We start from the raw sequence: 20,323 nt of genomic DNA, 5'->3' as shown, positions 1-20,323 counted from the left end.
CTGAAGCCTTTTGACATAAGTGTCGCAACCCCGAACTTTAAGAAACGACAGCTTAGGTTTCTTGCCAAACCATAGTTCATACGACATCGTCTCAACGGATTTAGACGGTGCCCTATTTAACGTGAATGCAGCTATCTCTAATGCATAACCCTGAGACGATAGTGGTAAATCGGTAAGAGATATCATAGATCGCACCATATCTAATAAAGTGCGGTTACGATGTTCGGACACGCCATTACACGGTGGTGTTCCAGGTGGCGTGAGTTGTGAAACTATTCCACATTATTTTAAATGAAGGCCAAACTCGTAACTCAAATATTCGCCTCCGCGATCAGATTGTAGAAACTTTATTTTCTTGTTATGATGATTCTCCACTTCACTCTGAAATTCTTTGAACTTTTCAAATGTTCCACACTTGTGTTTCATTAAGTAGATATACCCATATCTGTTCAAATCATCTGTGAAGGTCAGAAAATAATGATACCCGCTGTGAGCCTCAACACTCATCGGACCGCATACATCGGCATGTATTATTTCCAATAAGTCATTGGCTCACTCCATTGTTCCGAAGAACAGAGTTTTAGTCATCTTGCCCATGAGGCATGGTTCGCAAGTATCAAATGATTCAGAATCAAGTGATTCCAAAAGTCCATCTGCATGGAGTTTCTTCATGCGCTTTACACCAATATGACCTAAACGGCAGTGCCACAAATATGTTGCTCTATCATTATCAACTTTTCATCTTTTGGCATCATTATTATGAATATGTGTATCACCACAATCGAGATTCAACAAAAATAGACCACTCTTCAAGGGTGCATGACCATAAAAGATATTACTCATACAAATAGAACAACCATTATTCTCTTATTTAAATGAATAACCGTCTCGCACTAAACAAGATCCAGATATAATGTGCATGCTCAACGCTGGCACCAAATAACAATTATCCAAGTCTAAAACTAATCCCGAAGGTAGATGTAGAGGTAGCGTGCTGACTGCGATCACATCGACCTTTGAACCATTCGCGACGCGCATCGTCACCTCGTCCTTAGCCAATCTTCGTTTAATCTGTAGCTCCTGTTTCGAGTTACAAATATGAGCAACCGAACCAGTATCAAATACCCAGGTGCTACAACGAGCATTAGTAAGGTACACATCAATAACATGTATATCAAATATACCTTTGTTCACTTTGCCATCCTTCTTATCTGCCAAATACTTGGGGCAGTCCCGCTTCAAGTGACCAGTCCCTTTGCAGTAGACGCACTCAGTTTCAGGCTTGGGTCCAGCTTTGGGCTTCTTCTCCAGAGTGGCAACTTGCTTGCCATTCTTCTTGAAGTTCCCCTTCTTTCCCTTGCACTTTTTCTTGAAACCAGTGGTATTGTTAACCATCGACACTTGATGCTCCTTCTTGATTTCTACCTCCGTAGCTTTGAGCATTGCGAAGAGCCCGGGAATTGTCTTCTCCATCCCTTGCATATTATAGTTCATCGCGAAGCCTTTGTAGCTTGGTGGCAGTGATTGGAGAACTCTGTCAATAACAGTATCATCTGGAAGATTAACTCCCAGCTGAGTCAAGTGATTATGATATCCAGACATTCTGAGTATGTGTTCACTAACAGAATTGTTCTCCTCCATCTTGCAGCTATAGAACTTGTTGGAGACTTCATATCTCTCAACTCGGGCATTTGCTTGAAATATTAACTTCAACTCTTGGAACATCTCATATGCTCCATGACGTTCAAAACATCTTTGAAGTCCCGATTCTATGCCGTAAAGCATGGCACACTAAACTATCGAGTAGTCATCAACACATGACTGCCAGGCGTTCATAACGTCCACAGTTGCTGGAGGGGGTGCATACCTAGCGGTGCACCAAGGACATAATTTTTCTGTGCAACAATGAGGATAATCCTGAAGTTACGGAACCAGTCCGTGTAGTTGCTACCATCATCTTTCAACTTAGCTTTCTCTAGGAACGCATTAAAATTCAAGGGAACGGTAGCACGGGCCATTGATCTACAACATAGATATGCAGATACTATCAGGACTAAGTTCATGATAAATTAAGTTCAATTAATCAAAATCCTTAAGAACTCCCACTTATATAGACATCCCTCAAGTCATCTGAATGATACGTGATCCAAATCACCTAAACCATGTCCGATCATCACGTGAGATGGAGCAGTCATCAATGGTGAACATCTCTATGTTGATCATATCTACTATATGATTCACGTTCGACCTTTCGATCTCCAGTGTTCCGATGCCATGTCTGTACATGCTAGGCTCATCAAGTTTAACCTGAGTATTGCGCATGTGCAAGACTGTCTTGCACCAATTGTATTGGAACGTAGAGTCTATCACACCCGATCATCACGTGGTGTCTCAACATGACGAACTGTCGCAACGGTGCATGCTCAGGAACACTTATACCTTGAAATTTAGTTAAGGGATCATCTTATAATGCTACCGCCGTACTAAGCAAAATAAGATGTATAAAAGATAAACATCATATGCAATCAAAATATGTGACATGATATGGCCATCATCATCTCGTGCTTTTGATCTCCATCTCGAAAGCATCCTCATGATCTCCATCGTCACCGGCTTGACAGCTTGATCTCCATTGTTGCGTCGTGGTCGTCTCGCCAACTACTGCTTCTACAACTATCGCTAACGTACAGTGATAAAGTAAAGCAATTACATGGCATGTGCATTTCATACAATAAAGAGACAACCATAAGGCTCCTGTCGGTTGCCGATAACTTTTACAAAACATGATCATCTCATACAATAATGTATATCACATCATGTCTTGACCATATCACATCACAACATGCCCTGCAAAAACAAGTTAGACGTCCTCTACTTTGTTGTTGCAAGTTTTACGTGGCTGCTACGGGCTTCTAGCAAGAACCGTTCTTACCTACGCATCAAAACCACAACGGTGATTTATCTAGTTTGCTGTTTTAACCTTCAACAAGGACCGGCCGCAGTCAAATTCGATTCAACTAAAGTAGGAGAAACAGACACCCGCCAGCCACCTTTATGCAAAACTAGTTGCATGTCTGTCGGTGGAACCGGTCTCATGAACGTGGTCATGTAAGGTTGGTCCGAGCCGCTTCATCCAACAATACCGCCGAATCAAAATAAGACATTGGTGGTAAGCCGTATGACGATCACCGCCCACAACTCATTCTGTTCTACTCGTGCATATCATCTACGCATAGACCTGGCTCTGATACCATTGTTGGGAAACGTAGCATGCAATTTAAAAAAAAACATATGCTCACGCAAGATCTATCTAGGAGATGCATATCGACGAGAGGGGGATATTGTGTCTACGTACCCTCGTAGACCGTAAGCGGAAGAGTTTGACAACGCGGTTGATGTAGTGGAACTTCCTCTAGCTCCGACCGATCAAGTACTGAACGTACGACACCTCTGAGTTCTGCACACGTTCAGCTCGATGACGTCCCTCGTCCTCTTGATCCAGCAAGGTGTCGAAGAAGTAGACGAGTTCCATCCGCATGACGGCGTGGTGACGGTGATGGTGAAGTGATCCGCGCAGGACTTCTCCTAAGCATTACGAAGATATGACCGGAGGCGTAAACTGTGGAGGGGGGCGCCGCACACGGCTAACAATTGATGTTGTGTGTTGTAGGGACCCCCTCCCCACATGTATATATAGGTAGGAGGGGAGGAGAGGCAGCCAGGAGCGCCCCAAGTAGGATCCGAATCCTACTTGGGGTTTCCCCAAGTGGCGCCCCCCCCCCTTTCCTTTTATCATCGGAGAAGAAAGGGAAGGGGGAAGAGAGAAAGGAAGGGGGGCCGAACCCCCATTGTTCCTTCTCCAATTTGGCCACATGCCTAGGGGGGCGCCACCCCTTGTGGGCTGGGGTGCTCCCCTCTTACGGCCCATATGGCCCATATCTTCCCCCCGGGGATTCCGGTAACCCCCCCCCCCCCGGTACTCCGATAATTACCCGATACACTCTAGAACACTTCCGGTGTCCGAATACCATCGTCCTATATATCAATCTTTACCTCTCGACCATTTCGAGACTCCTCGTCATGTCCATGATCTCATCCAGTACTCCGAACAACATTCGGTTACCAAATCACATAATTCATATAATACTAAATCGTCATCGAACGTTAAGCATGCGGACCCTACGGGTTTGAGAACTATGTAAACATGACCGAGACACCTCTCTGGTCAATAACCAATAGTGGAACCTGGATGCTTATATGGCTCCTACATATTCTACAAATGTCTTTATCGGACGAACCGTTATGACAACATACGTTATTCCCTTTGTCCATCGGTATGTTACTTGCCAGAGATTCGATCGTCGGTATCTTCATAGTTAGTTCAATCTCGTTACCGGCAAGTCTCTTTACTCGTTCCGTAATACATCATCCTGCAACTAACTCATTAGTTACTTTGCTTGCGAGGCTTCTTATGATGTGTATTACCGAGAGGGCCCAGAGATACCTCTCCGATACTCAGAGTGACAAATCCTAATCATGATCTATGCCAACTCAACAAACATTTTCGGAGATACCCGTAGAGCATCTTTATAATCACCCAGTTATGTTGTGACGTTTGATAGCACACAAGGCATTCCTCCGGTACCCGAGAGTTGCATAATCTCATAGTCGAAGGAATATGTATTTGACATGAAGAAAGCAATAGCAATAAAACTAAACGGTCATAATGCTAAGCTAACGAATGGGTCTTGTCCATCACATAATTCTCCTAATGATGTGATCCCGTTATCAAATGACAACTCATGTCCATGGTTAGGAAACCTTAGCCATCTTTGATCAATGAGCTAGTCAAGTAGAGGCTCACCAGGGACACAGTATTTGTCTATGTATTCACACATGTATTTAGGTTTCCGATCAATACAATTCTAGCGTGAATAATAAACATTTATCATGAATAAGGAAATATAAAATAACAACTTTATTATTGCCTCTAGGGCATATTTCCTTCAGTCTGCACCTGAATACAGCCACATGGGGTGGTCGTGTGCTTGCAGTGGCTGGATGCATCGACTGAGGAACACCTCCAACAGATCCAAGCTTGTCACGCTACCCCGGATCAACTCAACAACACCTTCTACCAAGATCACCACCTCAGCTTTCTCCTCCTCGTCCACAGTGAGCGAGCGAGGAGCTCTGAGTCTCGCCAACAAAAAAGGAGGAAGGCCAGTCTATGAGCCAGGGGTCGGAATGTCGTTGCAGTAAAACCAGGTTGACTGCCAACCCCTAACTGACTCGGGAAAGGTCATGGAAGGGAAAGCACTTCTACCTCTCATCTGGACACCCAAGCCCCCACACAGCTGGATCACGTGGGTCCTCGCGTCACTCGGATTCGCTTTCTTAACCGACTGAGAGCGGCATGTGAAGATGTGTTTTAACAACCCCTAGTGGGGGTGACAACCCAAGAATTTTTCACACATTCAGACAAAAGCAGCGAGGTATAATATGGCATTCGAAGGGAGATGGTGGATTTGCGCACCGAAGAAATTCAAGAAACCACGAAAAAAACGGATGAGGGGGAAAGGAAAAACCTCTCTCCACGTGAGTGAGGAGGAGGACCCGTTCCTCAGGGCGCGGTGCAGGCTCGGTCTCCCCCTTCCGGCAGCATCCAAGAATTGGGGACCAGCAGGCCGTCGGCGGTGATCCCCTCGAGGTCCCCCGCCATGACCATCGAGGGCAGCCAGTCGCCCTGGATCCAGCCCGGCGGCAAAGTGGGCCGGGAGCTCGATGCTTTCTTCCCCTTGGCCATCTTCTTGGCACGCTCCAGCTTCGCTGTCTTATCCTTCGCCATCTCTGCGGTGGTCATCGGAGTCGAGCGGGGCGGTGCGGTGCAGGGGCGGAAGAGGAAGAGAGTCAAGGTGGAGAGGGGATACAGAGGAGAGCACTGTTGCACGCCTCGGCCGTGCCGACCTTTATACCCGCACGCCCGAGTCACTGACCTGTGGGCCAGCAGGATCCTAGCGCACCCCACAACCGGTGCCTGCTTGATACGTGGCGATAAAGGGGGAGCGAAAATCGAGGATCCCCTCCCCACTTAAGCCACTTACCACGCTGCAGCCGCCCGCACGCTTCTCCAAATTTTCGAATCCCACAAAATCCGGGATATGGCAGAGCAATCAATCACTTCAGAGATATCCACATTCATTTGGGTCGGATCCAGTGCTCAACGACTCGCAGCTTGTCTCACTCAAACACTTAACAAGCCGGAATTGATCGAGGCGATTGACAAAGGACCTAGCAGCACTGTACCTACGACCTATAAGAAATGTCTCTGAGGCATCAAGCCTGGTCAGAATCAGCTTCAATCCTTTCTCACTCGAACCCCGATTGATTCGGGGGCTAATGACGATGACATGTACCTAGGGTAGGGTCCTAGGCCTGACCTACACGACCTACCCAAGGAAACTACATATGAGCATCCATTACATAGTTAGAAAGGAGGTGTCGACTGGAATGACCGCAACATGCAAGTCACTCGAAACAAGATCCACTCGGTTACTCCACCACCACTCGACTGTCCTGGTTCACTCGGAGTACCTGGATTCACTCGAAGAACAGAAGACCTAGAGCCACACCAGGATGGCAACGGTCAGGCGATCAGTTCTTCATTGTAATGATCATTAAATGTAGGTGTTATCAGTAACGCCTGCACCTTTACTGTCTCATTGAACCCTTGCGTTACGGAGTCCTGTGAGGGGCCAGCGGACTCTATATAAGCCACCCCTCCACTCCCGCAGAAGGTTTCGCACCCACTTGCGTTTTGTATGTTGTATGTAGTATCTGTCGAAACCGAGAGTATGTACGTGTAGTATGTAGTATATAACAATGATTAGCTAGTATATATACTAAGTTTTTGGTAGTATGTACCCTTTTTTGAGTATGCTCTTTTTTATGTACAAATATGTACGTATTTCACAAATATAACAAAAACTATGGGCTCATATGCAATTTTTTCATGTAACTTGCTTTGAAATATCTTAGATATAGTATATGAGCATATTTAAAATAATAGAATAGTATATATAGTATCACATGGTAGTATATGAGACATGTGTGGTAACTACCAGCGGGTGGTAGGATGGATATATATATATATATATATATATATATATATATATATATATATATATATATATATAAAATTTAACATCCCCAGAAATATTTTCCACCTATATATATTAATCGGTAATACCCGGTATTACTCGATATTCACCGAAACCCTTCCGGTGACCCCGAAACGCTTCCGAACCTCTCGGAACCATTCCGGATATTAATAAAACTATTCCACAAATATATTCTCATTACCCCCGTGCCACTAACACTCAGCAGATCATAATTACCTTAAGCTTGTAACCCTGTAGGTTCGGTAAATCATAGACATGAACGAAACCCCTTCGTTCAATGACTGATAGCGGAACCGTGGACATCCATATCTGTACCTATGATTACACGAATGATATTCGAGTGAACCTTTAATTATCATGTGATGTTCCCTTTGCTTCGCAATACTTTACAAAACCTGGTGTGCATCGGTGTCCTCCTGAGTCATCACCATGCTCACTATACCGTTGCTCCCCTTACCATTGTTCTTCTTTCTCGTTGACGTGTTCCAGCATCCCCGTGACGTAGTCACCTGTGTCTGGACAGACGATGATGGATGCCGTCACACCGAGAGGGCCCTAAGAATATCTCTCCATCGTCGGAGGAGCAAATCCCACTCTCGAGCTATCCGGTCACTTGTCAAACTTTTCAGTGTGCCAGAAAGTTGTCATTATGATCAGCTTGTTACAGAGGATGTTTGAGCAACCCAAAGCCCACCGTCCGGTAGGAAGTGATCGAGACACTCTCATGGTCTGTGGAACTAAAACACATGCTAACACTCCATATTATAATAAATGATTTCAGACGATATAATCACATAGTATAACAGACAAGCATTGGGTCGATTCAATATGGTCATTCTTCCAACGTCATAATCTCAAAGTTGTTTTAGGACTATCATTTAAAACTTTAAACAACATCCGAAGATCCAGAACACATGATCACCAACAACACTTGAGCAAGTCTTAGAGGCGAGACCGGGAACCTGTTGTTACTATTTATCATTCCACGTGTGCATATGAGTTTTCCACTGAATCGCATATTCCAGGAACATAGCAGTTATATCATGGAATATAAACTCTTAACTATGAATATGGAAATATAATAATACATTATTATTGCCTCTAGGGCATATTTCCAACAAAGTCAACATTTAAAATCATCGGGACGGCTCAAATCTCTCATGCCGGCTGGCCCTTCGGCCGGCTCCCTTCGCTGGAGGCCGTTTGGGCACAACACCTCGCCCGGGCCGGCTCGCAGCATCTGGCAGTCGGCGGGGTCAGCGCCCGTCACATCCAGCTGTACCAAGCACAGGAACAAGACACCCTCTACGACGTGAGGGCATGGCTACGGTGCTGCTGGTACTGCTAACCAAGGTAACCAATGCTCGGACGACCTGGCACTGTAGAAGCCTTGTGCCAACCACCCCATGACACCATGGCTTACATGCTACAGTGACAAACAGCCGGCAGGACCCAGCAGCCAACGGGCCCCATGGCTAATAGGACCCCGCAGCCGGCAAGCCCCACTAGAGGCCAGAGACGCTGGCAGAGGGGTCCCACCCTTACTTGTCGGATATTTTGTAACCCGGGAGGCCCAAGTATAAGACCTCCCAGGAGCCCCCCTAGGAGGGGGTCGGCTCATTCACTCCACCACACACACACACACACGTACTCGAGGGAGATAGCAGAGCAAGAGATCTCTTCTTCCTCCACTGATAAAGCTCCAGGAGCAACCATGTGCACCTTGTGTTCATCTTAGTGATCCTTGCAGGAGTAGGGGTGTTACCTCCATACGAGGGCCCTGAACCTGGGTACGTCTCTATGTCCAGCAGTGCTCGTGCCTAATCCCACATCGCCGTCGACGCACATAGCCCCCTAACCAGGCGAGATAAGCGACCCCATGGCATCTGTCGTGCAAATACCACAGCAATCTTAGAGGGGTCCTCAGCCCAGCCCAAAGGGTCGGTAACCGACATGCCGAACACCCCCTAATCTAGGACTCTGTCAACAAGCAACACGAATATGCAAATGAAAAATGAAATTGTACTTATCGTTCAAAAGATATAGAAGATTCAAATATGAAAGTCAAAAGAGAAAGCATGGAAGGAGGGATGGGGGAACTGCCAAAAGTTGCGCGCATGAACCCCATCTAAAGTAATTAAGAGTTAAAGCACATGAAAAGAGCAAAGCAGTCTTTGAGTCATGAGGCAATCGGGCGGCCGCAAATATGCGTGCCCCCACACCTTGGTGCTAAAATCCCCTCCCAATGCTAGCTTAACCCTACAATAGAGTGCATCACTCAAACTAGCTTAGCCTACAAAAGACTACGTCACTTAAACTAGCTTAACCCTAGCCGCAACCCAATGTTAGCACTGCTCCTGCACTCACGCCTCACGCCGCTGCTGGTCGGCCTCGCCTCCCGTGCTCTATGGACCTTGAAGGTGCGATGGATCCTCGTTACTAGACGGTGGGGGCTCCCATTCTCTTTTTGTTAGGTTTAGTGTCATTTCTGCTATGTCTCCGCTCGGGTGGTGCGTTTAATTGGCGCTGGTGGACGACGCATGAAAGTTAAGTTTCATTATATCTCGGCATGCGGTGTCCTACTGTTGAGGAGTTCTGGTTGAGGAGTTCGCCGGACTGGTAGGTACCCCATACCCGCCAGGCGTCTTGGTTGGGACCTCATGTCTTAGATGTTTAGGTTTGGCTGCGATGTCTGTTTGGTATTAGGCCCAGGCTATCTGCGCCCCTTCATCAACTGGATAGATGTAGCGATAGTTTGTTGCTTAGACGGAGGCTTTAGTCTTACTGTTGTATGACTTTGTAAGGTCTTATGAGAATAATTAATAAAGTGGCCGTATGCATCGCCCAGATGTAGAGGCCGGGGTCATCCTCCTTTTCTTAAAAAAATATCTCGGCATGCGGTGCGTACTGATGCAACCGGCGCTGGTGTGTCAAGGTTCATGAAGTTGTGCTGACAAGAGATGGTTGTTTCTTCATCGTTGTCGAGGTTGTTTGTGCTCCTCCTCCTAGCTCTTTCGTAGTGTGCATGGGTAGATTCCTGGTTTATGTTCTTTCTCTTTGATCCAGATCATGCCATCCAGGACGGTTCAAATCCAATGGTGGCCTGGGCACGCTTGATGCAAGTTGATGAGTTTATGTCTTCCTTCTGCGGGTGTTGCTATGGAGATGGAGGAGGGAGCGCACTAAAAGGAGAAGACGGCGAGGTCGACGAGGGTGCTTTGTGTGTAATTTTGTATAATTTCTTGTTTATGTAGGGGTTTGTTTATAATGTACAAAATAGTTGTCCATCCTAGCCCCAACCCGCTGCTTTTGTATTCCTTAATTTTTCTTAGATATATACAATAAAATGATTGCCAGTTGTTTGGTCTCACAGTGATGAACAATTTCATCGCTAATTAATTTATTGGGGTTAGTCAACATACTACTTGCCTGCCACCAGATGAAACATACACTCTCAAAATCACGCGCACAGTCATCATCAAACAATAGAAACAACAGAGAAAATACTTTCTCACAAACTTGCTTTATTCTAGGATAACAAAAAATACAATCAATTATCATTAACTACATACGCGGACCTGGCTAAGCACGTAGCCACTCGACAGCACAGCTAGCCGCCCAATCGTCGGTGTTGTTGATACCACTGACCGACTGACGGGTTGTGTGGAACCCGTCACTGATATGTTACCATGGACAACCTACCGTTTCCCCGTAGCAGTGACCCTACGGCCATATTGCAACTTGCAAAGATATCTCTCTTTGTTCTGTCATGGCGTGGCATGGCATCAATTTACTCGACTTGCTGTCAGTCCGAGGTTAAGGACAAGATTGCCCATAGATCTCATGGCCATCCGTCGTGGCTCTGCATCTGATTTCATTTCCATTTCACACGTGCTCTCAAAAAATCTCTTCAGCTTCCCATGTTTCAGACGTGCCAACTTACTATCACCATCGCGCCGGGGCGTCATCATACGCCGGTCGCATCTAGCCTCCAAGATGAAACCTAGAACTGCAAGCAATATATAATTACATAGATAATCGTCCATTATTAACTGGCACTGTCGGGAGAAATCTACACACGCAACTCGCTGTCGATCTCACAAAGCTCTTTCTTTAAGGATAATAGAGTAAAAAATGTAGGATCAACTGTTAACTACACAGGGAGACCCGGCTGAGCAGGTAGCCGTTCGACAGCACAGCTACGCAGCCGCATCACCGAGTGGGTTTAGTCAACTGCCTGCCTTCAAAAAATCAGGACAGCGTCCCTTTCTTATCATCACATTTTTTTCGAGATAATACACAAAAAATGAAAAATGAAAACAACTACTCCCTCTGTAAAAAACAATATAAGAGTGTTGAGATCACTACAGTAGGAGTAATGATTAACAATTAATTAATCATAAGGAGTCCTAGTCCTAGAGAGTAGAGAGACCTAGCTAGCTAGCTAATTAATCAGGTAGGCATTCGACAGCTCAGCCAGGCAGCTGCATCATCCAGCGAGTATATATTTGTAGTTGTACCCATCACTCTTCTCACAATCTTACAGCCCAGCTAGCTAAGCTAGTGGAGCATTGGTCCCTGAGAGCCAGCACAGCTAGCACACCACCAGCAGCATGATATATATGGGAGCAAAAGCTGGATAGATATGTAGATACGTGGATCAAGCAAAGCATCTTAGTTTAGCTTAACCCAGCACCCACGCAGCACAAAAAAGCAGCACCACTGGTAGATCGATTGCTCGATCAGCTCGATCAATCGAGGTGTCTTGAGTTCCGGCTCCCATGGCGAACTACCGGCTCGGCGGCGGTGGCAACGGGCACTACGAGATGGCGGCAGCAGCGGCTGCGGCATGGAGGGAGCCGGAGAGCCCGCAGCTGAGCCTCATGAGTGGGTGCAGCTCCCTCTTCTCCATCTCCGGCCTGCGGGACGACGACACCGACCTCCACCTCCTCGCCGGCGCGCGCTCGCTGCCGTCCACGCCGGTCTCGTTTGGTGGGTTTCCTGGCGGCTATGAGGTCGACATGGAGCTGCGGCAGGGCGGTGGCAGCAGCGGCGAGGACCCGAGGACCATCCGGATGATGCGGAACAGGGAGTCCGCGCTGCGCTCAAGGGCCAGGAAGAGGGTACGTACACGAATACCCACATTCCTTCGTATATACCTATGGAATTGCATAAGGAATTCTATCCTTAGCTCAAAATTTGATTTATTTTGGTTTCAAAATTCGGATTCTTATTTACAAGTTCAATGCTTGGATCTTCTATGCTAGTTCAAAATACCTTGTAACTCAAGGTAAACCCAGGTAAAACTTTGAGCATATTACATGAAGAGATTCACTAGTCCCCTTTTTCCAAGAAAAAGGAGATTCACCAGCTAGAAAAACAAACACTACTTTAATCAGATTCGTAGCAAAAGAAAAGTGTCCGGAGAAACTATCAACTAGTGACTAAGTTTGGTCAATGTGTTAAAAGCCAAGCCGAAAGACAAATGGAATGTGGCATCTCTTTCTGACTCTCATCATGTTGCATTCATGTCAATAATTTTTGGTCAACATGGGCTAAAAATATATTTCTCCTCTGTGATTAGTGCTCTGCTTCACCTAATACACAATCTTAAGAAAACAAGTGATTCGTCGACCTAATCCAACTCTAGCAAAAGAACAACAGAAGAAACAATATACATCTCTTGGACGGCATATATATCCTTGCATCTTGGAAGTTTGTGATCAGCTCGATTCAGACATCAATACAGAAATATCCAGGTTGTTACAAGTGAAAAAGTAACTAAATTCTTAAGTAATACTAGTCATTTGTAGTTTGTGACCAGCACACAACAAATCAGCAATACACGAATATCCGTATTGTTACAAGATAATTGTAACTAAGATTTGAGGGAGTGAGTGACTATGGCCCAGTCGACTTACAGATAGTTGTTTCTCTGTCAAGTGCTAATAGTAGTTGGATAAAAAATTCTCATCTTTTACACTAGCGTGAATCAGTAAGTCTGATGGGACGATTGCCAATGGTGACATAAGAAAATGTTTTTCCTCGGTCGACCGAGAAATAGCAAAACCGAACATGTAAGCATTGCTGGTTCCCTGTTAAGAAAAAAGTATCGCTGGTTATTTGGAGCTTATGACCAGCAGGATGGACACAGCTAAGCTATAGGCCCTGTTTGCCATCCTGGTGGACTTTCAAACCCACTTGTTTCTTAATATCATTGTTAGTTGAAAAGCATCTTCTTTGGTTAAGATGTATTAACAACATATATCTTCACTAAGTTTATATTAGAAAAATCCATAACCCACTATATTCCAAAGCTAGCACAGAACAGTTCAGCGGCACATCACCGTAGACATTGATAGACCGGTGTCAGTTCAGCTGCTGACATCCATCCAACTAACTGCTCCAAATTAACTTTGTCTTCATGTGCTCATGATTACGTTGACAAAAATTTGCAGAGGAGATAACTACTTCAAATGAACCAATAATGCTCTATGGATTTCTCACATTGCAACTTTGCAAGCATGTTCTTATCTGAAGTGCTAGCTAGTGCGGCACAAGTGTATGTGCAGTTGTGCACCTGAAATTGAGAACACGTTGATCTGCGTGCACTAGAAATTGATTCGTTTGTTTGCAGGCATATGTGGAGGAACTGGAGAAGGAGGTTCGGCGCCTGGTGGATGACAACCTCAAGCTGAAGAAGCAGTGCAAAGAGGTACCCGCACAGCAGTTAACCAATTATTACTTGATGTCTTGACACTGCTAAAATGTAATTTACACGAAACTGCAAAAAATTGCCTCACCAATGCAACTCAAAGTGCTTAGAGATACTTAATTAGTTTTCCATAACATCTGCAACATCTTACATGCAAATGCTTCTTCAATTAGCAACATATAATGTCCTTTGATTCTGTAATCTGACCACACTTAATTGTCCTTTGATTCGGTAACCTGATCGGCAGCTGAAGCGGGAAGTGGCCGCCCTCATCCTGCCTACCAAGAGCTCTCTCCGGCGAACCTCATCCACTCAGTTCTGAAAGGGGATCAGACGGCCCAAGACGCTGAGCACAGGCGTATTTTGGCAGTACAAATTTAGGAGAAAATTAATCAAACCTGTGCACATTTCGTCTACAGTTCATATGTATACCTATGTACAAGATCGATCTAAACCTATATATGCGTTGGATCTTTTCTGCATTTGTCTCTAGAAAGAAAAGAAACGGAGTTTCGTTGGTGGAGAATTAACCTTTTGTGTTCTTGTTCAGATTAACTTATCTTGCCACTTTTCCCTAGTGCTTTGCTGGGATAAAGTGTCTTCTGTCAGCAAGACAGCAACCACCATTTCAACCCGAGGCAATGCCCAGATGGTTAGGACATGATGATAAGTCTTGACCCATGGAGTTTGAGCCTACGTGGTCGCAACATTTGGTTGATGCACCACTCAACCGTAAGACCAGAGGAGTTCTCCCTCGTCACGTCTTCGAAGAATTTTATTGCTCTTTTGGCCTCTTAATTTTCTTACATTATTTATTACCATCATGGTTTGCTTTCTTTGTTATTTTCATAGTATTGTTTGTATTGTCACCGGACAACTGCATTACACTCGGATAACATTTTCTTTAATTGGACAGTTGTTAAATGGTACAATAAGCGTAGGTCTGTTCTATTTAAAATTGAGCAAGAAAAGGGTGGGTGCAAAGTGCTCATGCCATTTTGGAATGTAATGGAAGCACTCTCTGAATGGCTATCATGTTATCCCGGCGCCCGCCTTACCACATTTGTGCGCTCAGCACACTTTAATGATAGCGGAAGGAAGAACTTTTTTCACGTAACAATTAACAAATAGAGCATGTTGCAATTCGCACCACCTCATTCGGTATTGTTTTGCAGACAATTTTTTTACTGTTTATTGGCACAGAACAACGGGTACTTCAGGCCATGCTTCACACCTTGTACTGGTTTGCTATTATTATTTTTACTTTCTTGTTGAGAATCAGAAATGGCGACGACTGAGAGCATCTTCAGCCGCGCCCTCAAGAGGCCCCCCCAAGGCCATTTTTTTGCGCCGGCGCCGAAAAATCGGCCCAATCGCGCCCCCAGGATCTCGTTTATCGCCGGTTTGGGCCGAAATAACAGCCGGCGTACCCGAGTAGAACCCAAGCCCCCGGGGGGTGCCGGGGAGAGCCGGCCGAAGCGAAAAGACGCGTGGGTCCGCTATTTCGGCGAGACAAAGACCTTTTCCTGCCGATCACCCCGCTTTTCCCCCCTCCGTTTCGCTCCATCTCCCCATACTCCCGCCCTCTCCCGCCATTCTCCTCCCTCTCCCTCCATCCGGCCTCCATGCCGCCGAAGAAGTACGCCACCCCTCGCGCCTCCACCGATGCCAGCGCCGCCTAGCCGAAGCAGAGGAAGCCGAGGGCGCCGCCGTCCAAGCCCCCGAGCATGTCAAACGCCGACTGGAAGGCGGAGGTTCAGCGCCGGGACGCTGTCACCACCGACCGGCGGAATAGGCTCAACGCCAAGAAGGCCCGAGATAGGGCGGCTCCGGCGGCGGCGACTGCCTTGGCTGAGTAGGCGGATCGCGCGGCGGAGTAGGCCGAGGCGTCTCGCGCGGGGATGATGAACCAGCCCGGCGGCCACGGACCGCACGCCTGGAGCCAGCAGAGCGTCGGGTTGCCGGCTGGATTCTCGGCGTCCCACTGGGGCTGCGCGCCCTCGCCTGGCTACGCCGACGGCGACGCGCACGACGGGTTCAACCCTAACATCACCTTTCCACATGGCAACCCAGCCCAGCGCACGCCCTCGCCCGCGTTCGCCGGCGTCCAGTACCCCCCGTACTCCGGGCCGGCTACCAAGCCGAGCCGGCTACCGCACGTCTGCAAGAGTCCATCGAGCATTGCATCGCCGACGCCAAGACCCGAGCTGCCCTGAGGGAAGAGAAAATTAAGGCGCGATGGTCGGCGTTGATGACGAACAACGCCATCAAGCTCGACCTGCTTCGGACCAACGTCGCCGCGAAGAAGAGGAACACCGACCTGGCTTTCCTGATGGGTGGGGGGTGGACATGCTCCGGAGGGACGACGAGCAGCTCAAGGCGTGGTACCTGGCGAAGCGCAGCCTCATCCTGAACCAGATGCCGTCGACGGTGGCACCAACTCCCACGCCGACCCCAGCGCCACCGCCAAGCCCGAGAGATGATGCCTCCATGACGCCCAGCACTGAAGCCGCCGACGCCGACCAGCCCGCGCACGCCGACTCCTCCGACGCCGGAGGCCGACGCCGCCGTTTGATGCATTACCTACGCGTCCTTTCTTTTGCACGCCGAACTTTTTATTGATCGCTGAACTGTGGCAAGGTGATCGCCGATCGCACGGGACTTTTGTGGCGCTGATTACCCGACTTGTGGCGTTTTTTGAGTAGCTGGAATGGACCAAGTTCGAATTTACGACACCTTGGGGGCGGCACTTGGGGGCGTGGCTGGGACCTAGATCGCCCCCAAGGCCTAAAAATCGCCGGCCGAGCGCCCGGAATAGCGTGCGCTGGGGGGGCCAAACGAGTGGAGATGCTCTGAATACTCGGTTTGTCAATCATGATTCAGCAAAATGTAAAAGGAAAGTGATAAGTGGTGCTATGCGTACAACAAACCTACGTAATACTCTTCGGGTGCATGAGTCTGAGTCCGCTTCTCCTCGCTTTCATCGTTGGGTACATGGGAGAATTTACCGTAACCGCACCTAGGGCACATGCCCGAGCTCTGAGCTGATACGTACAGGAGCTTCGGTGACCCCTACGTCGAACATGGTGGCTGGAACAATGAAATTTTCAAGAAGATGGTGACTTGTTGCTTGTTGGGCTGAATAATGTGTGCCTCCCATCGCTTAGTCCTTCACGAATGTTATATATCACTTATAGCGAGCAGTACCATACTGCTCCTTAGCAGCAATCACCGAGTGGGCTTGCCCACTAACAAATCGTGTTTGCCGAGTGGTTTCCAGAAGGTTCCCGGGAGCTTCTCACTTGGTTTTGTGAAGCTTCTGGGCCGGTTTGTTTTTGTTTTCGTATTATCTTTTCTTAAGTTCATTTGTTTCTCTTTCTTATTTTCCTTTTGAAAATTTCACGGGTTTTTCTAATTTGTTTACTTTTTTTCAAATTTATGAACATTTTTTGAATTCATGACACTTTTATGAATTTGCAAACATTTTTCTACATTCACAAACACAGTTTGAATTTGTATTTTTTTTTTAATTCATGAAAAATTTCAGCCAATTTGACGTGAGCCATCCATTGGAATCAAACAACCAACATGGAAAAAATTCCTAAGGATTATAATCCTTTAAAAAAAATTTGAAAATCATTTGAACCAAAGAAGCTCTAAGTTACTTACAAAATGTTTCAGTTTTCAGCCGATTTGGCGTGAGCCATCCATTGGATTCCAATCCAACGGCTGCTCTTTGGTCTTCTGCTCCCAACCGTCATTGTTCATCCTCTTCCTCTAGCACAACAAGCAATTTCTTCCCAGCTTCCTCCTGCCTTTCCTCTTCAGCAATGTTGCGGCAAGCCGCATAGTCAGCACCTGCTGCAAGGTTCCGGAAATGGTGATGTGGCAGTCGTTCCCATCTGTGGGGAAAATTAAATTTTCTCGAAACATATTCAAGTAAAAAAATTGTTTTGTATACCTCGCTGATAAGGATAAGGATCCAACTATGTAATTTGATTGTAAATCCGGCAGATGGTTTGAGATATTATTTTCCTCTCAAAATTAGTTTTAATTGCACCCATGTCGTCATGTTAACGTTCTCTTGTGTGTGTTTTTTTTGAAATGGAGGTATGCCCCCGGCCTCTGCATCATAATGATGCATGCAGCCCTTTTATTAAAAATTCAGAAAGTATCACCACAAAGGTCTTACAGCTCGCAAACGGAGCAAAGCACAGGATATAAAACTGAAAAGTACAATCGGACAAAGACAACCGGTACGGTGATAATGAGGACAATCTCTCTAGACTCCTATCCTGTTATGCGACCGCCATCCGAATCGGTTGAATATAGCCCGAGCCACCATCTCCCATTGGTTGCACCCAGTAACCAAAGGCTCCCTGGAGTCCATAGGAGTGAGTAAGGACCACGTACGGATCCAAGCTGTAGCTCTGAAGATAACCTGCAAAAAAGTTAAGTTGTGTTTGGTGAATATCATATCGTTTCTGCAGTTCCATATAGCCCATACTAACGCACATATTCCAATCCGAATACGAGCTGCCGTGAACTGTTCAACCCTAGCTAACCACGTCCCAAACAAAGACGCAATATCTACGGGGGGTTGATATTAAAAGCTATATGAATCGTCCTCCAAAGTAACTTGGCAAGTGGGCATTCAATAAATAAATGTTGTATTGTCTCGTCTTGAGCACAAAAACAACACCGCGAGTTACCTACCCATCGCCTCTTAAGTAAGTTGTCCTTTGTGAGTATTACTTGCTTGTGAACAAACCACATGAAAATTTTAATCCACAAAGGAACCTTAATCTTCCATATATTAAGTGACCTTAAGATGGGGCCAGAATTAATCAAATCCGTATAAAATGATTTCACCGTAAATATCCCATTTTTAATTAACGTCCAGTGTGTGGAGTCTGGCACGTTGGAGAGTCGAACTTTAATCAATCTCCGAACCAGGTGCATCCAGGCTGTCCATCTCTCACCCACTAACGTACGTCGGAACTGTAACGTTCTCTTGTGTGCAGCTTACAGTTTCTTATGTGTTCCGGATGGCGGATGTGCATGTTCACCTAGCATGTCGCTTTTTGCATGGCAAATCCGAAGAAAGCAAAAGCTCCACTTGCCAATCACACGCTCATACAACCGAGGAAGGCAATGTCAGCGGTGTCGAGCTCAATAGGTTCCCCAACAAGCAACGCCTGGTTCTCGGCAATAATTGTGAAATTTCAACCCACACTTGACACCGATACTGACACTGTGGTGGTGTTTGCCCTACTAACGTTAGATTATGTGTTTATTTCTCTGAGAAACTTCGTGAAGTTGATGGTCGATGCAACTTGCTTGCAAGATGCTCTCCGCATATATGCTTCTTTTTTTTCGCGAATACGCAAGCTGCATATCTTTATATTGATAGAAGGAGAAAGTAGCATGGGATTACAACGCATACAGGGCCATGTACGCAGGAGGCATGGTGTATGAGCGTCGGAGCAAACTAGGAACAAGGGGTCTGCTCAGCCCTAATGTCTAACCTAGTAGCTACTTGCCAGGGATGATGTTAAGTAGCCCTTTGGCGCCTGCCTTTGCCCATAGGCGCGCCTCATCTTTGATGGTGTCGGAGACGAGGGTGAGCGAGGGAGTGGCTCGGTCGAAGATGCACGTGTTGCGGTGTTTCCAGAGCCACCATGCCGTTAGTATGATGAGGGAGGAAAGGCCTTTTCGCACGGGGCCAGAGAGCGGTCGATGCAGGAGGACCACCAAGCTTGGAAGGGGGTGTCCTCAGATGGAAGATCGACGGCCATGCGAGCCCAGCTGAGGATTTCGTGCCAGATCTGACGCGAGAACGAACAGGCCGCGAGGAGGTGATGCATGGTCTCGAGCTCCTGATCACATAATGTGCACGTGTCCTCGTGTGGCAAGCCGTGGCGGGCGAGCCGCTCCGCGGTCCAGCAGCGGTCTTGCATGGCAAGCCAAAGGAAGAACCTGATGCAAAGAGGCGCCCATGGACGCCAAGTGAGCCGCCAATGCGGATCTTCGCAAGCACCAAAGAAAAGCACCTTGTAGCAGGAGCTCGCCGAGTAAGTGGCGGAAGCTGTCCAACGCCAAGAGAGCACGTCCGGCGTGGTGGAAAGCGGCGTGTGGCGCACCAGGCGCCAGAGGTCGACGTATTGCACCATGGCCGTCGGGCCAAGTGCACCTCGAATGTCGTGGACCCATGAGCGCAGGTGGAGGCCGTCGCGCACACTGCGGTCTCTGCGGAGGCGGCGCGGGACGAGAGTGTAGACGAGAGGGGCGATCTCAGCGACGGATTTGCCGTTGATCCAGTGGTCGGTCCAAAAGCGACAAGTGTCACTAGAGCCAAGTTGCCAGCTTGTAGAGGCGCGGAAGATAGCGTTTGCGTCGGCGTCGTGGGGGATGGGGAGGTGGCTCC

General features: G+C 47.1%; 1 protein-coding gene across 1 annotated transcript; it reads left to right on the top strand.

Moving 5' to 3' along the window:
* The first annotated feature begins 11,705 nt into the window (after positions 1-11,705).
* LOC109762756 (uncharacterized) lies at positions 11,706-14,817 on the top strand. Its single transcript, XM_020321626.4, has 3 exons — positions 11,706-12,304; positions 13,819-13,896; positions 14,144-14,817. The coding sequence occupies exons 1-3, from the start codon at positions 11,963-11,965 to the stop codon at positions 14,216-14,218; spliced, it is 495 nt and encodes a 164-aa protein (XP_020177215.1). The 5' UTR covers positions 11,706-11,962; the 3' UTR covers positions 14,219-14,817.
* Positions 14,818-20,323: the final 5,506 nt, after the last annotated feature.

Source organism: Aegilops tauschii, chromosome 7 (genome assembly GCF_002575655.3).
Source record: "Aegilops tauschii subsp. strangulata cultivar AL8/78 chromosome 7, Aet v6.0, whole genome shotgun sequence".
Lineage (NCBI taxonomy): Eukaryota > Viridiplantae > Streptophyta > Magnoliopsida > Poales > Poaceae > Aegilops > Aegilops tauschii.
This window is presented reverse-complemented; position numbering and strand designations above follow the sequence as displayed.

Excerpts from the sequence above, each read along its gene's own strand:
- LOC109762756 (XM_020321626.4), top strand. The coding sequence starts at position 11,963 with ATGGCGAACTACCGGCTCGGCGGCGGTGGCAACGGGCACTACGAGATG. Across the intron at positions 12,305-13,818 it reads GCTCAAGGGCCAGGAAGAGG|GCATATGTGGAGGAACTGGA; the intron begins GTACGTACACGA and ends GTTTGTTTGCAG. Across the intron at positions 13,897-14,143 it reads TGAAGAAGCAGTGCAAAGAG|CTGAAGCGGGAAGTGGCCGC; the intron begins GTACCCGCACAG and ends CCTGATCGGCAG.